The 22171-nt window shown below is 41.4% G+C and overlaps 2 protein-coding genes and 1 non-coding gene across 9 annotated transcripts in view; 1 reads left to right on the plus strand and 2 right to left on the minus strand.

Annotated features, from left to right (window-relative positions):
- LOC118117554 (zinc finger protein GLIS1) overlaps positions 1–11848 on the minus strand; it is a 43511-nt gene extending 31663 nt beyond the window's left edge. Inside the window, exons 1-2 of the mRNA XM_035169869.2 lie at positions 11789–11848; positions 7488–7646 (exon numbers count right to left, since the gene is read on the minus strand). The gene's annotated coding sequence lies outside the window, so the exon portion shown is untranslated. The remainder of the gene's footprint in view (positions 1–7487; positions 7647–11788) is intronic.
- Positions 11849–11895: 47 nt separating this feature from the next.
- Positions 11896–18970, plus strand: LOC118117555 (heterogeneous nuclear ribonucleoprotein C). 7 transcript variants are annotated; one of them, XM_035169872.1, is made up of 9 exons: positions 11896–12054; positions 14422–14534; positions 16105–16373; positions 16615–16687; positions 16870–16920; positions 17007–17176; positions 17313–17429; positions 17704–17867; positions 18363–18970. In XM_035169872.1, the coding sequence occupies exons 2-9, from the start codon at positions 14530–14532 to the stop codon at positions 18462–18464; spliced, it is 951 nt and encodes a 316-aa protein (XP_035025763.1). In that variant the 5' UTR covers positions 11896–12054; positions 14422–14529; the 3' UTR covers positions 18465–18970. The 7 variants fall into 7 exon arrangements, with proteins under 7 accessions (XP_035025763.1, XP_035025765.1, XP_035025766.1 ...); XM_035169874.1 differs by having other exon boundaries at positions 17316–17429; XM_035169875.1 differs by having other exon boundaries at positions 16873–16920.
- Positions 18971–19068: 98 nt separating this feature from the next.
- On the minus strand, positions 19069–20283 carry LOC118117557. The gene is made up of 2 exons (XR_007034693.1): positions 20194–20283; positions 19069–19734 (listed from the first exon to the last, which is right to left on the minus strand). It is a non-coding gene; the product is annotated as an uncharacterized LOC118117557 (transcript).
- Between the last annotated feature and the right edge of the window lie 1888 nt (positions 20284–22171).

The raw sequence follows: 22171 nt of genomic DNA on the forward strand, positions 1-22171 counted from the left end.
AATAGCCGCTCAGCCAACAACTATTCATTAACTGTCACAAACACAAGCCTGAATTATTCTCATCTTTAACATTTGCACAGACTCTGACTCATTGTGCTCTCACCCGACGGATGATCCAGGGATTAAACTGACCAGGGATCAGATAAACTCAGAACCACAGCTCCGAGTTCCTTGTATTTGATTGTCTATGTAGAAATCACTGATTCTGTTGAATATCTAATTTCAGTGATATTATAGACGGATGTTCACCACGACAACTTTATACGTTTAATATATTCTTTATACTTTACTATTATAAGTCAGTTTTGTGTTTTCTGCTCCTCCTATCGCCCCCAAGTGGTCAAAACGGATTAACTAAAGAGCTAAAAAAGACAAAAAGAGAAATGTGCTGCAGTTAACATACAGAGAGAGGAGTTCGACCCTGGAGAGACAGTTGATACTGATTCAGAACAGTGACACTATGGCAGAGGAAGAGATTCATTCGAGAGAGACAGATGCATTTTCAACCTTTTCAACATCTGGAATACAGAGTTTAAATCCACCTCCAGAGGTGGTTTGAGGAATCAGATTTCAATCTGTCTTAAACGCTTCTTGGATGAATTTACACTTAGATCTTCTGAGATTGGATAAAGATCCTGTTTCCTGAGTGTTAATGTGCTCACGGAGGGAATCGGCAGAAATTCACTATCGGATATTTTCATGTTAGTGAGGAAATTAACTCGGGAAGTTTCTATAAGTCACTTAAAGCTGTTGTCAGGGTTAGTTTGTGAGACTTGTTGTTTGACACTGAAGATTAAACGTGTTTGCAGTTCTTCTAAAAGGCCAAACTGGAAATATTGAAAAGCTGAGGTGGTTTTAAAGAGGAGGGAGATGCTCTGTATTTTAAATCAGGGGATAATTGAGCATATTTTCAGACTCGCTCCTCAAACCAACATTCACAGTGTTGCACTTGGATGTTCGCACATGAAGTGACAGAAATAGTTGTGTAAATATTGTAGAAAAACACGGCTACAGAGAGAAGTCCTCTCTCTCCACGGCACAGCTGCTCACTCTCTGTCTGCAGCGAGTAGAGACGTCAGCATGTCGACTTTTTATTTGTCTTTGTTTATTTACTTTTTAATCAAGCTCTGCTCTTACTGAGCATTTTAATCATTTCATCATTTGCTCTCATCTGTAACATGTTATTCTTACATTTGTGCTCTTATGTTGCTGCTTTTTATGCTGTAATTACATTTTATAAGTTTCTAGTATTGTATTATTATTTTGTTTATATTAAAGCTCTTTCTACTTTACTTTTATTTTCATTTAATTATTATAAATGAAATCTTACATGTACTACATTTCTAAAGCACATTTTTTTGTCTAAATGATTTTACAAGCTACATTCACACAGCATCTCCACACGCGGCTCTTTTTCCACCACACACAGACGTCAGGGGCAGTTTAGGGTTCAGTGTCTTGCCCAAGGACACTTCAGCATGAAGACTTAAGGGGCTGGGGATGGAACCACCGACCTTCTGGTCAGTGGATTGACCTGCTCTACCTCCTGAGCCTCAGCCACCGCATGTGTTCCCAACTGTATTCAAACAAAATCCTCCACTTTAGGACTTAAGGAAGTTAAGCAATAGTTTTTACAGTGAAGATTTAAACGTCTCTTCACATCTGTCTTGAACTCAACTATAATGAAAACATTAAAAGCTGTTACAGAAATGTTCTTATATGTTCTCCATGTGAAAACTTCACTGTAATTACTGTACGCTAAGAAAATAAACTCTACCTGTGGTATAAACAGTTAACTACTGTTAATTACAGTAAAAACCACCACAGGTGCCTGTGTTCACTTATTCATTTATGTGTAGAGAAATGGAGGAGGATGTATAAAAAGGGGAAAGATGTCCGCCGAGGCTGCGGTTGTGTCAGGCTCACGTTGTTGTGCCAAACCACGGCTAACAAATAACAATAGCTCTCTCCACAGGACAGTGAAATTAATGGAATCAAACTGCCAATTCATGTGGGATGAGAGGGGAGCGAGTGGAGCCAGGACAGTACAATAAGAAAAGAAAAAAGGCTTATTAAAAAGATTTGCACTCCAAAACACACAGTTGGCCCGGGCTGCAATCGTAACTTTACAACATGTGTTCAAGCCAAAACAACACTCTGAACTCCACAAACCAACAATCACTGAAAACCCACTGGTCAACATCGTCCCTGCGTCTCCAGCGCGGCCCCACAACTCTGAAATCCCTCTTTGATTCTCCCTGAAAACTCTGAAGTGTAAAATTCCTGCAGCAGTGGATGAAACGAGGGGAATCTGTGCCTGCACGTCTGCGGCACAGATTCTGCACAAAGTCATTAATCTTGACAGATCACTCTAATTCAACTGCTGTATTTGTTATGCTTGCATGTTAGTCTTAGGTGACTCCCAGCAATAATATTTAACTTTAGAACAGCAACTGCCTCTACATTGAGTCTGGTGTGGTGAACACGCGTCCCAAGACAAACTAAAGCAGAACATGACGTTGCTACTGGCCGTGGCTCTAAGCCCTGCGAGACATATACATTGAATTTAAAATACTAATTTCCTCGTTTTTCTTGGACTATTCCTGCTTGTTTAGCAATATCAACAATATGCTGCAATATTCTTAATTGCTGTTGTATTGATTTGATCAAACTCTCAACTCCCTCGCTGCTGCAACTCCAGCCTCCCAGTGAGGACCTCATGGGAAATAAACGAGTTAGCTTTATTGTGTTATCCTTTATAAAAGCCTTGTGTCCCCATTTCTAACATATAAACGCGCAGGGAACAGAAAATCAACAGTTTTTATCAAGCTGGATTCAGCTGAGTGAAGTGGCTTTTAAAGGGTCTTAACCTGCAGGAGTGCAAAGACAGTCAGTTTTGTTTATTTTAATAATAGATGAAGTGACTGATATGAAAGAGGCTTCTCAAAGTGACAAACCAGCTGTGACATATAAGCAGCTCTGCAGCTCAACTCTCTCTGGGTCTATTTTGAATCATTGTTTTGGTTTTACCGCCCAACACTTTCATTTTCTGGTTCGCTCTCAGCTCTCTCAAAAAGCTCTAAACCGTACGTTACCTGCTCGGCACCAAACAGCAAACAGAAAATGTTACCAGCCAACTAGTGAACACTTTGGACACTTGAGCAGCTAAGGAGCAAAATCCCATTTATTGATTTGAAGCAAAAAAACTGAGTGAATATTGGACTTACATTCATTGGATGAAGGAGTCTCACTAGAAAGAGAAGAAATGTTTTGTGCTTGAGGTGGATTTTCCACAATCTGGCAACACAAAAGTTCATCATAACTTTTTTATCACAGATCTATGACGAATAAGTGACTTGTTAACCATTAACAAATCCACTAATTAGTTTATAAACCCTGTATAAACGGTCCCTTATCAGAAAGTGGTGATGTCCACCACATTTACGTGCTGATCGGCGAAGCCTTGGAGTTTTACACACATCTCTCTCTTCCATCATTTCCTGTACATATCTCTATCTGCACGTGCATCAGTATGAAGGAAACATGGTGATTAACTTAAAGGGATTGAGTTCCCAGAACCTAAGAGAATTATTCATGGCTGCAAACATCCCAACAACTGGACAGCACAGCTCATGAAAAGGTCAGAGGCAGTGTCCCAATTCAGGGGCCGCATCCTGCGGAGGCCACATTTGAATATGATTGCAACACAGCGGTGAAACTAAGCTCCTTCAAATGCGTCCTTTCTCTTCCGAGAAACAAAGGATCCAAAGGGTGGATCATTCTGGGGCCAACCTGTAACAGGACTCATTGTGCGCCGGTGATTAATCGCTTTTCAAAAAGACACCGTGGCGGCAAACATCAAAGTCAGAGTCCGAGATCTTTAGTTTTTCACGTATCACACTTTGAGTCAATCAAATAGCTGATGGCACAAGTGTTAAATCAACAAGGGATGACAGTAGGGATTTGACGGCCAAACTGCTAATTAAAGGTACAACTTTAAGATGGTGACAAATAAGAAATCCTCCGCTGATCAGAGTCTCATTTTGGTTTCGGCCTTCGCAGTCTACACAGTCTACAGAGACGTGACCTTTGTAGACTGCGTAGACCTCGTCCTCTGAAGGATGCTGCCCCTTAATAAGGACACAGCTGATCACCTGCAACAATAAATCAACCAATTAACAACGTGAAAATCAGGTCATGCAATACTTTTCATTTAAACCTCAACACAGGCCCTAAACTTATGTCTTATTTTTACATTGTGGTGTTGGAGCTTTAATTAAAGGATATGATGAAAATCCAGCAGTAAATCAATGAATCATTCAGCCAAGAAGATGAAAAAAAAAATGTTTGCCTGAAACTAAAATATGGATTCAAACCTGAGCCAAACACACACGCACACACACACACACACACACACACACACACACACACACACACACACACACACACACACACACACACACACACACACACACACACACACACACACACACACACACACACACACACACACACTTCTTCAATACATTGGTTTTCCATTCATGTATTGTGAGAATTACCCCGAGCAAGAATCTGGAGTTTATAATCATAGCGATAAACTGCCCTCCATGTATTAACTGGAACTTCTATAATCCCACTAATTCACTGGACTGTGCTCAGAAGTAAAGTTCTGGGAGTTGTAATAAATTTTCCGAGTAAACATAATTTAAGAGGACGTTGGCCCCCGCAGTACACCGGCCATACAGCACTCACCAGAAACAATGTCGAAACCGTTACCTCCGATGCTCAGCGGGTCGTATTACCCAGCTGTGTCACCCTCGGTGTTGCAAAAGAGCTCGCACCTCTGGCCAGGAATAACATTTCTGAACCAAACCAAAACGAGCTCTGCTTGTAGGGCAATCACAGTTAATGTCCATGAAAGGTATGTGGGGACCTGGCGGCTGTGAAAAAAACACCAGGCGAACCGTTTCATCAGCGCGGTGAACACACAGGGCTGTCGAGCTCCAACAGGCAGGAGATCGGATTTTGACCAATTTAGACTCACATGGTCACAAATATTTATGTAAGAGAAAGTACATTTATTTTCTTGCCTAACACTAATACGTCCCATATGACCCGAGTCTCTGTGTGACTTCGAAACCTTCATTAAATACATTAGGTCATCTGGTTGTATGTAATATAAACACAAGTATTAAAGAGGCATTAGCGACAAGGCCTTGACTGTATATTACCTCTACTGGCCACCCGAGGGAATTACACTAATGAGTTGTTTCCATCCAAGTGTTACTTCAGTCTTGATCAAATTGCCAAAAGGAGAAGATTTGGCTCAGCAGGTGTTTCCATCAGCTGCTTTACACAATTGTTTCGTGCTGAAGTGTGGACAGAGAGAAGCTAGCCGTTCCCCCTAGTTTCCAGTCTTTATGCTAAGCTAACTACCTGTAAAGGTCTTTACTTTACAAGAAGTTACAACCTTGAGGAAGGTAACTGTTGACTTCACCAGAAGAATAAGATCCAGAGTGTGGTGCTAGAGATCAGACGTGGACAGAATGAATGGACCAGAACCGTGTACCAAAGATCAAGTTAAGATGGACACCACCTGGAAAATGGCGAGCGGTGGGGTCCACCCTGGACAGGTCGCCGGCGTATCGCAGGGCCGACACACAGAGACAAACAACCAATCACACCTACGGTCAACTTAGACTCTCCAATAACTTTACCCCATAGCACGTCTGTGGACTGTGGGAGGAAGCTGGAGTACCTGGAGAAAACATGAGAACATGCAAACTCCACACAGGAAGAACCCAGCCGGGATTTGAACCGGGAACCTTCTTGCTTCTGAACATACAGTGATAAACAAACTCTTACAACTTACCACACTGAATTCGCTGACGAAGGCCAAGAGATGCAGTTGCAGTTGAAGCGGGACCTTCAGTTGGAAAAGGATTTTGTCAAAACGCCTGATTCTAAGGTCGAGAAGGTCGAGCGTCGTTGTTTAACCTGTAGTGATCATTGAAAATCAAGAGCTGGACGATATCACAGCTGCTGTTTCTGAGGCCGAGAATGAGCTTTAAACTTTGAACACTGTCAGCGGGGGAACACCCTGATGAAGTCCATGTGGCATGACTGACAGCTCAAGAACGAGCAAGCACGTCAACGACCACATGACGAGGTTGTTTTGTTGATCCCAAGGTCAAGAATCAGCAGGAGTGTTGTGTTAAAAGTCGTTTCTCTGGCAGCGTAGCCTCATTTCATGTTACTTGTTGAATGTTTAAATATTTGCCACATGCAACATCCACTAAATTAAAGCCAAATATTGTTACGCCTCACATCTTGTATAGAACCAACGATCCGGCTTTGAGGCTCGTAATTCCACTTGAAACCCAATGACATGTTTTGAAACCGTTGTTTACATTTTGAAAAGTCAGCGATAGGAAAACAGTCCTCAAAATTTGAAATGCTTTTTATTCTTTTCTTCCCCTGGTGTGAAATCGAGGCGATCGCGCGGTGCCAGGGCAAACAATATTTCAGGGCGAAACAAATCTTGGCTCGCCCTGCTCCATCCGAGCGCTTGAACAAACAATCTGAGCATCTGTTAAAATAATCGCTGAGTCGCTGGTATTGATCAACAACCTGATCAACCCCCCCCAGTGGCATATAAGGGCAATATTGTGCTTTTACGGAACAGCACACAACTTATTTACTGCTGCTGCGACAGCCACATGAGATAGAATTGAGTAAATAATACAAATTAAGTGTGATTCAAACCTCGCTGCACACACCTCTGTGCAATGGGAACTCGGGCCCATGCCTGTGACCATAAACCCCGATTCCCCAGCACAAGCTCCATGTCAGTGATACCATGAGACTAATGATTAAAACAAGCCTCCTCATCTGTTCGACTCTCACTAAGCCAGATTTCCACCCCCTGCGCAGCACTTCTCATTCCAGCTACATTACATAAATCAGTGGACTGCAGAGGAGTGGAAAGGACGAGTCCCACAAGCAATAAGAGGGAAAAATATCACAGGGAACCATTTGGGTAAGAGTTCACTGCAGTATGTACCAGCGTGTCTAATAATTGCCTTCTTAAAAAATCCTGGTTGCACAATAAAAGCCAGTTATTGTGTAATCAGAGCCAATGACACCATCTCTTAACCAAAGGTGGAGGTTTGTCCAAGTGCTTTCTTGAGCCTGAGGATCTTTCCTCATTCATCATGAACTCTGACAGGTCAGTGTTGGGAGATGTTACTGCTCATCCACCAAACAGTGGCTCCTGTCATTATAAAGTATACTCACACACAACTAACTGCATTTAAACTGATGTATTATATTATCTGAAGAAATAAAGTGAATTCATCAGATTGGGTGTTGATGTAATTCATGAATAAAAAAGCATTCAATCTGGATGAAAGCAAGGTTTTACATCTACAACACAACAAACAGCACATGTTCCTCAGCTCGATTTTTAAAAACACAGCTCTTCTTACCGTCTCGTGTCATCGTCCACGGCTCGTGGGTCCGTCTGAGCCTCGCGCAGGCTGCACGCGGACTGTGCTTCCCACCGTCTCCGCAGCGCGCGCCCGACTGGCTGCATCTGCTCCGCTGCGCGCGTGCACTGTGACACGCACGCACACCCCTTTTTCTTCCTAATCAACAGAATGAGAATGAGTTCAGTTTATCTGTCTGTCTCTCTATCGATCTATCTGTATGTATGTGTATCTGTGTATCTGTGTATCTGTGTATCTATGTGTCTGTCTGTCTGTCTGTCTGTCTGTCTGTCTGTAATCAATTTATTTATCTATCTTTATCTGTCTGTCTGTCTGTCTGTCTGTCTATCTGTCTGTCTGTCTGTCTGTCTGATCTTCTGTCTGTCTGTCTGTCTGTCTGTCTGTCTGTCTGTCTGTCTATCTGTCTGTCTGTCTGTCTGTCTGTCTGTCTGTCTGTCTGTCTGTCTCAAAGTAAGAACAGTGCCTGCAGCTCTTTACAGCCCTTTTCATAAGAGTGAATTATTTGTTCTTTTTAAGGGAGAGCTTCGATAAACTTTATTGGCAAGTACAACAATACAATACACATATAGCCTATACATACACATAGCTGACATATGCATACACATACACATACACATACACATACACATACACATACACATATACATATACATATCACTTTCTACTGGGGAAAGTTTTACTATGATAAGTTTATTCTGAAAGAGACAAAAGTCTGTTGGTATTTTCATCATTTCACAGAAAGATGACGAGCAATAGTTCTTAACTTTAAGTGACTTGTAACATTGGATTTTGCTGGTACGGTACGAGTGACTTTAATCATAAAGACATAACTGTGTGTTTATTCAATTATGTTCTTTTGTATTTATTTATTTCTGCCCTAAAGGAGTCGTATGAGTGAAGCAACTCAGACCTGCGTGTGACTTCGATCCACGTATTGATCCCCTTTTATCAATATTTATAAAAAAACATGGTCATAAATCATTAATATTCGGTTTCAGATTTACAGTGATTTATTTTTTCAACTTCTTGATACATTTTTAATGGCATCACATAAATTTTCCTTCTTTCCTCGGGCTCAAACAAACTGTGGCATGTGTGCAGCTTAGCATTGAAAGTGAGTCCCTCATTAATCAAAAGTTTGGTGGTTGACTTTTTCGGGCCCCTGCTGATTTCATATCGAAATGTCCGTTAGTAAAACAACAAACTTACAATCTATTCAAATGTAAGCGAAAACAAATGCCAGGCAAATATATATAACCTGCTGTTTGTAGCTGCCTCTCCCCTATGATTTAATAATTTTCCTACATAATAACTGACAGTGTCTTTAGTACTTAATAGTGGGTTCATATGGGTCCTGTTTCACTTCACGGTATTTTTATTTCCAGTGGTATCCCTATAATTTTAAGCTTAGTGTGTTTGTTGTGCTCAGCATTGACCTTTTCCAGAATTTCCTATTGTATCTCTGCAATTAATAGGAAATATCACCCTCCCCTCGCTGCGTGCGCTGACATCAGTAAAGTATATAATCCTTTTCCACATTTGCAGAAATCTCATCAGAACCTGGGCATCCGGCGTGACAACCTGTCAAACGCCTGACCCTCACCTCATCCCTGTTGAGACCAACAGAAACACACGAAGAAGGCAAACAAACAGAGGGAAGCTTTCATCTGCGTATCTGATTCAACAGGGAAACTGAGAGTCTGAGTTGTATTCCTGATTCCCGAGATGATGCAAAGAGCTGTAAACAAGTCCTCTGGGACGCCGCTCAAAGCGAAACCAGATGGGGGGAAAACAATCCACAAAAGAACATATTCTCCGTGAAAAATTGAGACATTGTCGAGGGTTTCATCTCCTAACTGGAGACAGAAAACAGCTGGGACTGCTTTCTCTCAGTTGCCATCCTGTCTCTCTCCCTCCTCAGGTGCAGTAAAGTCATTCGGAAATATTAAGAAAGCCTCTTCTTCTCACTGCGGACATTTCATCTTGTCACAGCAGGGAAAGAACAGTTGTTACTAATAACATTAACAATGGCCCTGTTCTTTCCAAGTGTCCCAGTAAGACCTGACAGTGTGACAGTGCGAGGCAGCATGAACAATACAAGCACCCCGGAGCTGAAGCAGCTAAAAGGCAATTGAGCCTCCATTAACTTTATTAACTACATCTGTGCCTTTCCTACTGTGACGTATCAAAATGTCTGCGGTGAGAAAAAGCGCCTTCGGTAGAATGAGATCAACTCAAATAAACACAAATAAACTCTGAACGTGTCACTGGAAACAATGATTCAAACGAAATCAGTTTGAAATGATGATTAGTTGCAGTGAGTGTGCTCCATCCATTGTTTTTAACATGACGTTTTGAATAAGGGGTTTTGTCTGATATAATTAGGATTCTGAATGTGTAAATCCAGTGTAAATCTGAGGGGGCATTGTAATATCATTAACAGTAATAAGACACATAAAATCTGTTAGACGTGTTTTTGTTGTCTTTGCTTTTTGTCCAGTATTTGTCCATTAAAGAGAAAATTAACCCCCAACTGATTTGATGATTGTTTTATTGTTTCAGACACGTGTTGATTCTCAAATTAAACGATTAACTGGTTTATATGGAAGAGAACTGGAAATCTTTGGGGTTTTTTGATTGTTGGTTATATGCAAAACATGATTTTAACAACATAATTGACAGATTAATTGAAGGGGAGAATAGTTTAACTTCACCAGAGCCTCGAAAACGGGAATTTGGTGAACAGCCCACGATCCAAAGACATATGCAACCTGTTCCAGAGGGTGGTGAGCAGATATAGCTGCATTTCATACAGGTCACAAGATGAAGAATAATGAATATGAATGTTCACTCAATAAAACTAAACCATCATTCCCTTCTTTGTTCATCATATTTGTTACACTCCATTATCACATGAGTGACAGTTTCCTGTTTTTTTGCAGTGTTCGCAGAGTCTAGTTGGGTGCCTGCCTATTTAATGAAGTGTATCATTTAATCCTGTTTGACCAATTCTCAGAGGGGTAATGACTTTCTCTCCTCACCAGTGCCTACATGTTGGGGAATTCTGTACAAATGTCTTCCTGTGTCATTTAAATCCCAGTATTCTTGTCATGTTTTGTGGCTGTATTTGTTAGCTTGTATATCTACTTTGCTTAATGGTACCTGTACGTCGATTCACAATCGTTTTAATGACTGTTTTGCTAATATATCTAATATATATGCCCTTCTCATTGACTTTCACTCCCACGTGAGCAGTATTCCAGATATTCAACGCTCTCTGATGTAATCTGAGGAGCACATGAAAAATTCCATATAGGCAATATCTTCTTCTCCTTCTCCTACCACATACAGCTGGGCTGCACTGAGGACAGTACAATGCCTGGAGGTCACTCATGTGCTGGGCTGAACTGTTCCTTTCAAAATATTTCAACACCTGCCAAATGATTGAGTTTTTCATCAGTCCCAGTATCACCAGTCATTTATCTTTATAGCAACACTCCCCTCCCCTGGTTGAACGTGCTCATACAGCAGTGGGTCCCTCTCTCAGAAGGATGTTTAAGTACAGTGTGATTTTCATGTCAAGATCCAGTGATTTTGAAATATTGAATAACAATTTTTGTCCAAATCAGACACTAATTAGTTTCATATGAGCAGAGATCTGTTGCTTATTTATGATCCAAAGTTTCCATTTAGAAAATGTGTTTTCTATTTTTCTACGGAGACTCAACACTCACACCTCAAAATTATTAAAAGCCAATACAAGTTTAAATAAGAAAAAACAAAAAACAAAATCTCACATCTGAGAAGCTTGAGACATGAACAGTTTTGGCATCTTTGCATGAAAATGACTTAATGGATTATAATTATCAAAACGATGATCAATACATTATTATAAGTTATTCATGGTTAATTTTCTGTCAATTTACAAATCCATTAATCAATGCAATTGCTGCATCTTTAAGTGGACATACTGATAAGTTGTTTAATCAATTAACGATGCATCACAGTTCTATTAACTCTTCTTATGTTTTGTCCTAATTTGTAAAGCAAATTAAAGTTTTCAGATAATTGTAATAATGTAAAAGTATTAAAAGTAAATAAAGTATTTCTCATTTAACAGATGACATGAAAAGAAAATACTCGGGTGAAGTACAAGTACCTCAATTCTGAGTAAATGTAAAAAGTAGGAACAGAGAAACTCAGAGTTTGAATCTCTGCAGGTTTTCTGGAGGCAGGATCTTTCAAAAAAAACAAACAACGGGTGAGTGAGTTTTACTCACCAGGTCACACCGGCGCGGGCAGGGATGTCTCGCGATCCCACCCACCCACCGGCTCGGCGACCCCGCTCCCTCGGACCGCTCCCTCGACACAAACCCAGCGCGCCGCGTCCGCTGCTGCGCCATCGCCACTTAGCATCGCGTTAGCTCGGCGGCTAGAAGAAAGCTAGCTCGCTGCGCAGGGGGGGCGAACCGCCGCTGCTCCGAACGGGACCGAACTAATTAACCGATTTTACCGAGCGCCAGACATTTTACTCGTTCAGGTCGTGGTGAGTATTTTGTCCCAAGACATTTTTTAATTTTTCCTTCCTTTTTCCTTTTGTTTTTGGGATATTTTTTTCTCCACGGTGGTTTTTTTTGGTTTTTCATTTTTTTTGTTGCTGTTTTGCCAGCGGACAGAACGCGATGTGCGCTAGTAGCTAGCTAGCGAGGTAGCTAGCTTAGCTAACCCGGGGGGTGGGAGAGAGAGAGAGAGAGACGCAGAACACACGCACGCTGCTTGTGGGGGGTTTTTTTAGCAACAAAAAACAAACACGACGACGGTTTCATTTTGTTTTTCGTAGCCTTGGTTGTGGAGACTTTTCCTTTGGGACTGATGGTGGGACTGATGGTGTTTTTCTCCTCGCCAGCCCTCCAGCTAGCCACCTAGCTAGCCACCTAGCTAAACGGCTCCTCTTGGTGTGGTAGTCGCAGCTTTGTCCTGATCCCGCGGCCGATCGCAGATTATCGGCTGCACGGTTTATCAGCATTTTGCAGGTTTTGAGTTTTTTGCAAAGCCGAGGGACTGGTTCTGATTGCTGTGTATTTTCACCCCCTCCCCCATGCTTTTCTATTTGTGCTGGGGCTAGCGTTAGCCATGCCAGCCGGCTTTGAGCCCCCCCCCCGCGGCTAGCGCAAGGCCCCGTGTTTCACTGTGAAGCCTGGTGGTGGCGCTGTCGGGGCTCCAGGGCGGGTGTGTTGTGGATGGTTTAGGTAAATTGTTCACGAATCCCCCTAGACTTCTGCTTCTCCGTTTTGTTTTGGATGTGGAGTAGATTTTTTTTTTTTTTTTTTTGCACCTCCCCATGATGAAGAGTGTTTTTGTGTTTTTTGGAGGCTTCACAGTTTTGTTGCTGAACGTTGCACACACACACACACATTTACCAAAAAAACCCTGAATTAAACCTTGTTAAACTGAAAGAGAATAATGGCTGTTTATGTGTTGTCCTGATCAACCCCACGCCCTCACATTCACTCTCAGGCCGCAGGTACACACCAGGGGCTCCGGTGCACAGCAGACATTTTGACTTCCCTCAGGTAGCGGAGGTGACAAATACATCCAGTGAATCATTGGGACCCTTGAATTGAACTCAGCCGTCAGCAATGTCCTCTTAACACACGAGCTTCCTCTGCTGGGTGAAAATGTCTCGTGTGAAAAAAAGCCTCAAAGCCACATTTAGTCTTTTTCATTAGAAGCACGCTGTGTTCACAATGAGTGGAAAATACTGTCAAATTAATCACTGGATGATTGGACTGTCAGGACCAGGGCATCTGTAGATCCTTTAAACGTCCTTTAAAAGCACTTAAAAGTCACTTACAATGAGTCTGTGGACAGGTATCACTTGTATGTGGTTGTGGGCTGTTGGGAAATGTCGCACATCTATGAACCAGCACTATTACATCGAGTAGACGAGCGCTGGAGGCTTTTTGTGGAGTTGCGTATTTGTGTTTAGTAATTTTTTTTTTACTGCAATTCACAATAGCCAGCCAAACACTTTTATTGATTAATCTCCCAATCAATTCTCTGCCACTGATCTGGGTGCAGTTCCTATTAATCAAGTAATTTCTTAGAGCAGTGCAAGTGTGAAATGGAAAATGAATTGCATTCTGTTGCATTTGAATTCTTCAGATTTAGAAACCCTGAGGACACTAAAAAGACGCCCCATTAAAGTATAAAGTTATTCTGCATCCCAGCAGTAAATCTATTGTTCTCACACCCCACATGTAGTTTTGATTTATTTATATATATTTAAAATAAACCTAACCTGTAAAACATGATGCCCCTCCACTCTAACGTTCCTCCACGTTAAAGGAGAATGAAGTGAAAACATAAAGAATTGACAAAACTAGGAAGTTTAGTTACTTCAGTTGTTTGCATGAACTCTCAATTTGTCCAATTATAAACATGATTAGTCAAGTTTGTGATATTGAGAGGTAGCGTTAATGTTTAAGGATTATTTACAAACCTAGAGTTGTGGTTCAAGTTGATCCCATGACTCTGTTAAAGGGCTTCCTCTTCTCCCCTCTGACCTACAACCATACACAAACACAAGCATATCAGGTTCTACTCTTTAATTCATATGAATCTAATGGTTTTGTCTCTTTTGTGTTAAATGTGCATCTCAAGTATTATGTCACATCACATGTATATCATGAGATATTGCACTTGCACATGTATTCGGCTCAGGTTGTAGGTTGTGTGGCTAATTGGATTGGTATTTTCCCTGGCGACGCATCCCTTGTGTATTAGTAGTGTATTTGTGTTTGCCTCATCCCTGACTTCTGCACACAGACACACACTAACAAACCCAACCAGGTAAGACTTGGTACAAGATAACCCTGTCCACTTGACTGAGGTGTGTTTTCTGTCGCCTCAGTATAAATCGTGAGGGGCGAAGGTGAAGGTCGAGACACCAGCCCAAACTGAACCCAGGCCACAGTGTCAAACATCAGACAGACAGACGACAGCCCTGCACACAGACGCTATGGAGTGAGTGATGAATGTTTAGCCCCCCTGTCGGGGGGGGGGTTACTGTTGATGCCACTACTGTTGTCATGTTTTCCTGTATGAAGGCTCCCATTTCCAAATTCACACAAGGCTCCGAGCTCCCCTAAGCGTCACAACGTTCCCTGGGTGTAACATGCCCTGTTCTATAGATAGAGTCGGTCTGCTCAGCTCTACGATGCCAGAAGAATATTGTTTTTAAATCGGCAGCGAACACAAACAAGTTACACATTGTTGGTGCTTTAAACCTTTTTGTTCGGTGGGAAAATTAATTAGAGCTGCAACAATCGTCAGGAAATTAATCTGCAAGCATTTTCACAATATTTCATTCTAGCTTCTAGCTCTTCAACAAAAATAAATGCAGCTTTCAGGATTTTTCTTTTGTCAAACATGTTTTCAATTGTTGACAATACCATACCAATGCCATTTAATGATGGCGCCCTGGGCTCTGTTAGTATGTAAACATTGTCCTCTACTGGAATAAAATGGTGGTGCAATGCAGATGATACAAATTTCTAAACATGTAACGAGACTTTACCAAAGATTCAGGTAAAGAATTTTGATCTTTTTAAAATTTCTTTCCTCTAAACCACAAACTCCTCCAACTCTAAACAGGAGCCCCACCCACTGCTTTGTAAACACGATATAGATAACGTTCACACTGTTGACCTGCCCTGTGTTTCTTAATAAGCCAGTTAATATTACATCAAATCAATCAGGCGGTTATCGGCCCCGTGTTAGTCACTCAGATCTTCAAAGTCTTGAAAATGAGTCGTTTGCCTCAGAAGTTCATTAACATGCGTCTTTTTTTAGGTACAACAGTAGATAAGGATTTCAGTAAAGGTGTCAGTTGTCTTTGAAATGAGCCATACAGAATATTGTGTATAGTGTGTTTTAAAGTGTGAAGTGTTGGATCCTTGATGTCCAGATGCTTTATTGATCAGGTTAATGTTCAACCCAGTGTTCAGCTCAACATATTTACACAGTGGCACTAAATTTAATGTCCTCAAATAATGACATGTGGTATAAAGCAGCAGCAGCAGAACCTCATCAGGCATCGCTAGTACAAATAAACTGATGACAGTCTCGTCTGCTGATGTTACATCACTGCATTCTCTAAGAACGAATATCTTTTTTTGTTATGGACTAGATCTTTTAGAATTGAACTCAGTGTCTGTACGTGTATGAGTTTATTGCAGACCTCAAAAAATGCTTTTAAGTATAATCTGCCAACTAATTAAGTATAATCGTATTATTTTTTTAATAGTTATTTGTAGCTAAGACAGAAAGGACATGTTGGACATGTGCCTCCTGTTAGAACAATAACTGACCCTCAACCTCCTGCAGTTTTCTCCTTTTGTCATCAGCACTAGTTTATTTCAGATTTAACCTTTTAGTTTCCCAGGGATCCCTGGTGATCATGTGTCGTCCTGGTTCCCAGACCCTACAGCTGGAGACTCCTACACCTCAGTGACGGGAGGAGTTCAGACGGGTGAATGTTGCTCATGCACGCTGCTAAATCTGGGATTTGTCTGTGTGTGTGTCTTCCCACTAGTCGTTCACCCACCACTTCCAGCCTGATGGCCAGCAGCAACGTCACCAACAAGACCGACCAACGCTCCCTCAACTCCAGGGTCTTCATCGGCAACCTCAACACCCTTCTGGTCACCAAGGGCGACGTCGAGGCCATCTTCACCAAGTACGGCAAGATCGTAGGCTGCTCCGTCCACAAGGGCTACGCCTTCGTCCAGTTCTCCAACGAGAGGAACGCCCGGGCTGCGGTCACTGGAGAGGATGGAAGGATGATTGTTGGACAAGTGCTTGGTAAGGATACATTTTTTTAACTTTTTGAAATTGGAGGAAGAAGTAAAGATTTTACATCATCGCAAAATTCTCCCAACACCATGGCGTCCTGACATTTAATTCACTGCCGATAAAACTCCTGGCATATTGTTTTCCTGTTTAACTTTTCTGCATATTGAGTTTGGTTTAAATTAAATGTTTGATCCGTGATCTTTAGAATAAGCCATGTAATGATCTGTGGTCTTTTTTTTTTATTCCTCAGACATCAACCTGGCTGGAGAACCCAAACCACACAGGTCAAAAACCACTAAACGCTCCGCTGGAGACATGTACAGGTCACTCGGCATGATAATATACATACATTGTCACTGCTGGTACACCACAGAGCTAAAACCCACCCGACACGAACCGCCAGACTTTAGCCAAAAATACATATAATATAGAAATATATAGAAATAAACACTGTCACATCATCATATTTCCTTCCTGACACTTTTTTATTGTTCTTCCTGAACAGCAGTTCCTCATTTGACCTCGACTACGACTTTCAGAGAGATTATTATGACAGGTGAGTTAAATGTCTCCTGGTTTGAACAGAAAACACAACGATGACATCAATATGAAATTACCGATTTTTGTTGTCTTTGATCCCAGAATGTATTCGTACCCGTCCCGTGTCCCCGCTCCTCCTCCCCCTTTGTCGCGGGCCGTGATCCCGTCCAAGCGCCCGCGGGTCAGCCTCAGCGGAGGAAGCAGCCGGCGAACCAAGAGCAGCTTCTCCTCCTCCTCCAAGAGCAGCCAGAGGATTTCTTCATCCAGAGCAAGTGAGTGTTTCACTGCTTCCTGCAACATTATCCACAGCTTCATTAGTCACTTGTTGGAAAATGGGGAGGTCAGCTGCCGTAACTGGAAGCTACTTCACAGCTGTACTTATAGAGATTTATTTTTCTCATTTCTCTGAAGTGAAAGTGGATGAGCTGCAGACCATCAAGCGGGAGCTGACCCAAATCAAAAGCAAAGTGGACGACCTGCTGGAGAGCCTGGAGCGCATGGAGAAGGACCACAGCAAGAAGTCGGGTACGTGGGAAACTTTGTTTGTTTTAATGGTTTTGTCTGACCCCTGCTGGATATATTATATATCAAAAATGTTTTTATTTTCTAAAATGAAGTTAAAAGTACTTAACCAGGTATTGTGTAAAGTAAAGATTGCAGTACAGAAAGATCTGTCCTATTTCATATTGATGTAATAGTGAGACAATCACCAGATCAACAAAGGCGGCTGCTTCTTCTTAGAACTTAATTTAATATAATAAAAGATCATTTCTGAAAGTGTCTCCCTGTTTGGCAGAAGCTAAGAGCATGAAACCTGAGCCAGGAGAAGTGACTTCACCACCTCACTCGAGCAGCAAGAAGGAGGACGGGCTGAAGAGGGAGAGAGAGTGCCAGGATATGAACGACTCGGACGAGGAGGAAGATGATGAGGACGAGGATGCCGACATGCTGGAGGAGGAAGAGGTGAGACCCCATCCAGTTTCCACACAAATTGCAGATGCTGGCAGCCTCAGGTTTCATGGCTCCTCGTTGCTCACACATTACAGATAAGAGTCTCTCAGGGTTTTAATGTCAAACTCACTGCAGGAAGGAATGATCTCATGTTGCAAATGGAAGTTGCTAAATTTGGTAAAACGAGTTCTGACCTGGCTGTTCATTACATTTGTGTTGCGTCAAAGGTTTTAGTTTTAAATTTGTGTAAATGCAATTGACAAGCACTTAAGTCTCCTTGGGAACTTTTAACTTAACCCAAATAATCAAAAACAACAAACATGGACAAATACAGAGCATTGTTGCCATATATGAAAATAACAAAATCAGTTTCTGTTTCATCCGGTTAAAACCCTCAATCTTTTCCATGAAGCGTTGATAGTTCTTTAATAATATAAAGAGAGACATGTTTTTGGAGTAATCTTGAAGCTTGAAATGCGATTAACTCTTGTTTGACACATTGTGCAGGCGAAGAGGGATGATGATGATGAAGACGACGAGGAAGAGGAAGGCGAGCATGTGGAAGGTGACGATGATGGTGACAGTATCAACGGCGAAGACGACTCGTAGGCGACGAGTGGACGCCGACACGTGGAGCGCTACACGGCTTCCAATAGGAACTCGGACTCTGTTTTAACACTCATTGTAGATACAAAAGGCAAATGTGTACTCACACAAACACACACACACAAGCATGGTGCACACGCGATGTTGTCCCATTGTCCCTGAAACTGACTTATTCTTTTCTTTGTTACTTTCACCAGTTGTCCACGTTCACCGTCACAGGAATAGCTAGCTGTAGTTTTTGGTTTTTGTGTTTTTACTGAGTCGTTACTTGTCTTCAGGCGAAGGCAGAAAAATGGACACCTAATGTTCTCAGAGACGACAGCTCGACGGACATGTCTTAATGCAAGGCCCCAAATTCAGCTGCGAAATACGATTTTTAGGTTCAATGTATTTTTCCTCATCGGTGAGTTTGTTTGACCTCGTGTGTCTGTATGTTAATGTCAGTTTTTTATACTATTCCGTTTATGTTTAACTGTAAAGAAATAAATTGCAATAAAATATTAAAAGTGGTTGTGTGCTAAAGTCTGTTTTTTTTCCACAAACTTTATTGTTGATTTCTAAGGGGGTGAAAAAGTTGGTCTTTAAAAATGAAAATGACTAAACTGCATTTTGTACTTATTCACCTTTATTAAAAAAACAATTTAAATGAGGATTGAAAACATTTAATCAGAATTCAGAGTCCACTTATGAAATCAGAAACTTTTCATCAAGTTTGGTTGGTGGAACTGAGAAATGCACTGTTTTACAGTAGTTTAGTTTCCATAGTTACAGAAGAAAATTGTGAGAATCAAGCTTCTAATAATATTCACACAGCAGAGTCCTCACGGGTCCTGAGTTGTGGACCTGGCAATTTTCAAAAAGGCCTGATCCTAAATGAGGGCGAGCACAAACATGTAGCATAATAATGGTGTCTTCAGAGTAAATGTTAAAATTATAAAAACTAATAAATCTATATGCATTAAAAACATTTTATAAATTAGTCATTTTTCCACCACCAACAAAACTTTCCAAAGTCACGGGTAGGAAATTAAAGAATGATTTGGTCACAAATGCCTTCAGCTACCTTCTGTATTATCATTTGTTTTTGCTGCAGCTAAAACTCAAACTTTCACAGGTGCAAAACGTAAGACGATAAGTTAAGTTGAACATTTATACAGTTGAACACTCCTCTGTGCGTTGAACCTGCACAAATGTCTTCAGGCCACAAGCTTCCTCTGGACTCAAGCTCTGTGTGTGAAGGACAGTGCGACGACGCTCAGCAGGAGAAGCAGAGCTGCCGGAGAAAGAGAGGAGACGTCAGTCAGTGAATGTTTGTTCGTTAAACTTATCTCTCCTGTTCTTTGAGTCTGGAGCTCAGTTCAGAAAAGTCTTTAGAAATCATCACAACATCTTAAACAAATCTTCTCATTCATCTTCCCGTGGTTTAAAGACCTGAAGATTGTTTTTTGACTTTGAGAAATATCTGAGGTTAGTCACTGATTGTTCTTTGTGTTGCTCAGCATTAACAGGTACACCTCATTCTATTGTGTGTTTTGCATTGTGTTGCTGTGGAAGCAGAAACTGATGACCTAACCCTTTAAGATTCAAATTAGACCGAGTTTAAAGCTGCTATGTGTAAGGTTTTTCTCAGGTGGTGATGATGGGGGATTTTCGGTTGTAGTTGTGATTATGATTGTGAAGTCAGTTGTGTTGTGTTTGTGAACATGTTTCCGGTGGATTGTTGGTTGTTTACCATATGAGTGGAGAACGCTACTGGCTCCTGCTGTTGTTGGTGTGGCGGTGGTGGTGGTGGCGGTGGTGGGGGCGGCAGTGGGGGGTGGGGGTGGGGCGGTGGGGGCGGGGTGGTGGCAGGGGCGGGGCGGGGTGGTGGCCATCGGGTCTGCCAGGTTCAGAAGGCCGCTCTCCGTGGCGGTCTTGAACGCACCGAGTGTGCCTGAAGAATCAAACCAAGCGTGAGAACATGCAAACAGGAGCAACCATTTCATTCATGTTATTGTACAACTAACAACGAAATACAATGTGAATCAGTGATTATATTGTTGGTTTATTGTTTTTTTATCCCTGGAAAATGAAAACCGTAAATGATTTGTGTCAAATGTTTGTATTTCAATAGAAAAAAACTGAGTAAAGATGATTTCTACTCAATCTGTTGATAATAACAAATGGGACTCAAATGATTTAAAACAATCTGTGTGTCCACTCACCTCCGACAACAGTACCGGACCCCAGAAGGATCTGGAAGCTGCTGTCCGAGCTCCTGGTGCTGGTGGCGTTCACACTGGGGACTGTAAACTCGCACTGGATCAGGGTGCCGTTCACCACACCTCGGATTTCTGTCACTCGCTGAAAAGGCAAAGTGACATCAAAGTAAGATGAGCTAAGATCAAATGAAAATAAACCGAAACCTCTTGGTTCAAATCTCTGTAAGTTTATTTCAATACAATTTGACAGATGAAACTTAATCCGTGTCTGAAAGGTCGGGAAATTATTTTATTATCTGATTAATACGTTTGTTAAATATATACTAAATGCATTTTACCACAAGTAATATATAAAAAAATCTTAACCATCCTTATGTGCATGTATTTCACTTTCTGTTCATCCAGTTTCATATCATGAATGGAGGATAATTTATTTAATACACATTAGGTTACTCCTCGGTTTGTGAGGACAGGTAAGAACTCACCGTCTCCTTTGGAGTGACCATTCCGTCGGTGTTGTTGTTGTTGTTTTTCTGCAGCGTGGCGAAGAAGAACGTCCCGTTGGTCGAGGAGTTCTGAGCACAGATGAAAAGCATGGTTGTTCCCTGAGGAGAGAGGAGGAGGAGGAGGATGAGGAGGAGGAGGAGGAGGAGGAGGAGAACAAGATTTATTCCTCATGGTGAAGACAAAAGAAAATTCCAGCGTCACAAAGCGTCTTTGTTAAGGTTGGAAATGAGTCAATGATGTGATGAAACCAGACCAGACACTGGTTCAAGTTTCTAACTCTGCTTGTTGGAAACTTGTGATGAAGACTATTTTTATTACTTTTACTATGCATTGTCTGACAAAGCTCTAGTCTACAGTATGAAGATGCGCATCTTTCGGTCTGTCGATAACAATCCAAGACCCGTTGGAACAAATGAGTGGATTCAGAAGGTGAAACGCTGGAATGCTTTTACTTTGAAATGGGTTCGGAAAGTGCTGTAAATACGTTTGTGTCATAGAGAGATAAACATTGTGGTTCACAGCAGAATAAACAGAGACAATGATCTTTAACCTGATTTTTAATGTTTATCTGATGAATTTACGTCACAAACAAATGGCTGCAACACTTTCTGTATGCCTTTTCAAAATAAAAGCACTCCAGCGTTTCTGTTGATGGAATCCATTCCCGTGTTTAAAAAGGGGTTATTATTGTGAAATATTTGCAAGAGCGGAAGATGCACGGCTTCCAGGGACTTCTTTCATACAGGGCAATAATCATATTTGTGTACATATTCAAATCAAAGCCTATATGTAAAACATACAGTAGTAGGTCCTCTGCAGAACATATTGCTTGAACTGAGAAGCTACATATTTTGCATTGTAAATATGAATTGATATTAATTTGAATATCGTGCATTGAATAGAAAAAGTTACACAACTGCCCTTCTTTGTGTATATTTATTTCTTGTACATTCAGCCTTTAATGAAATGTAATGTAATGGTAGATCTCGGCTTAAGTGATCT

This window comes from Hippoglossus stenolepis, chromosome 11 (genome assembly GCF_022539355.2).
Source record: "Hippoglossus stenolepis isolate QCI-W04-F060 chromosome 11, HSTE1.2, whole genome shotgun sequence".
Taxonomy (NCBI): domain Eukaryota; kingdom Metazoa; phylum Chordata; class Actinopteri; order Pleuronectiformes; family Pleuronectidae; genus Hippoglossus; species Hippoglossus stenolepis.

Coding starts and splice junctions, on each gene's coding strand:
- LOC118117555 (XM_035169872.1), top strand. Junction 16,374..16,614: donor GATTGTTGGACAAGTGCTTG/GTAAGGATACAT, acceptor TTTATTCCTCAG/ACATCAACCTGGCTGGAGAA. Junction 17,430..17,703: donor GGACCACAGCAAGAAGTCGG/GTACGTGGGAAA, acceptor GTTTGGCAGAAG/CTAAGAGCATGAAACCTGAG.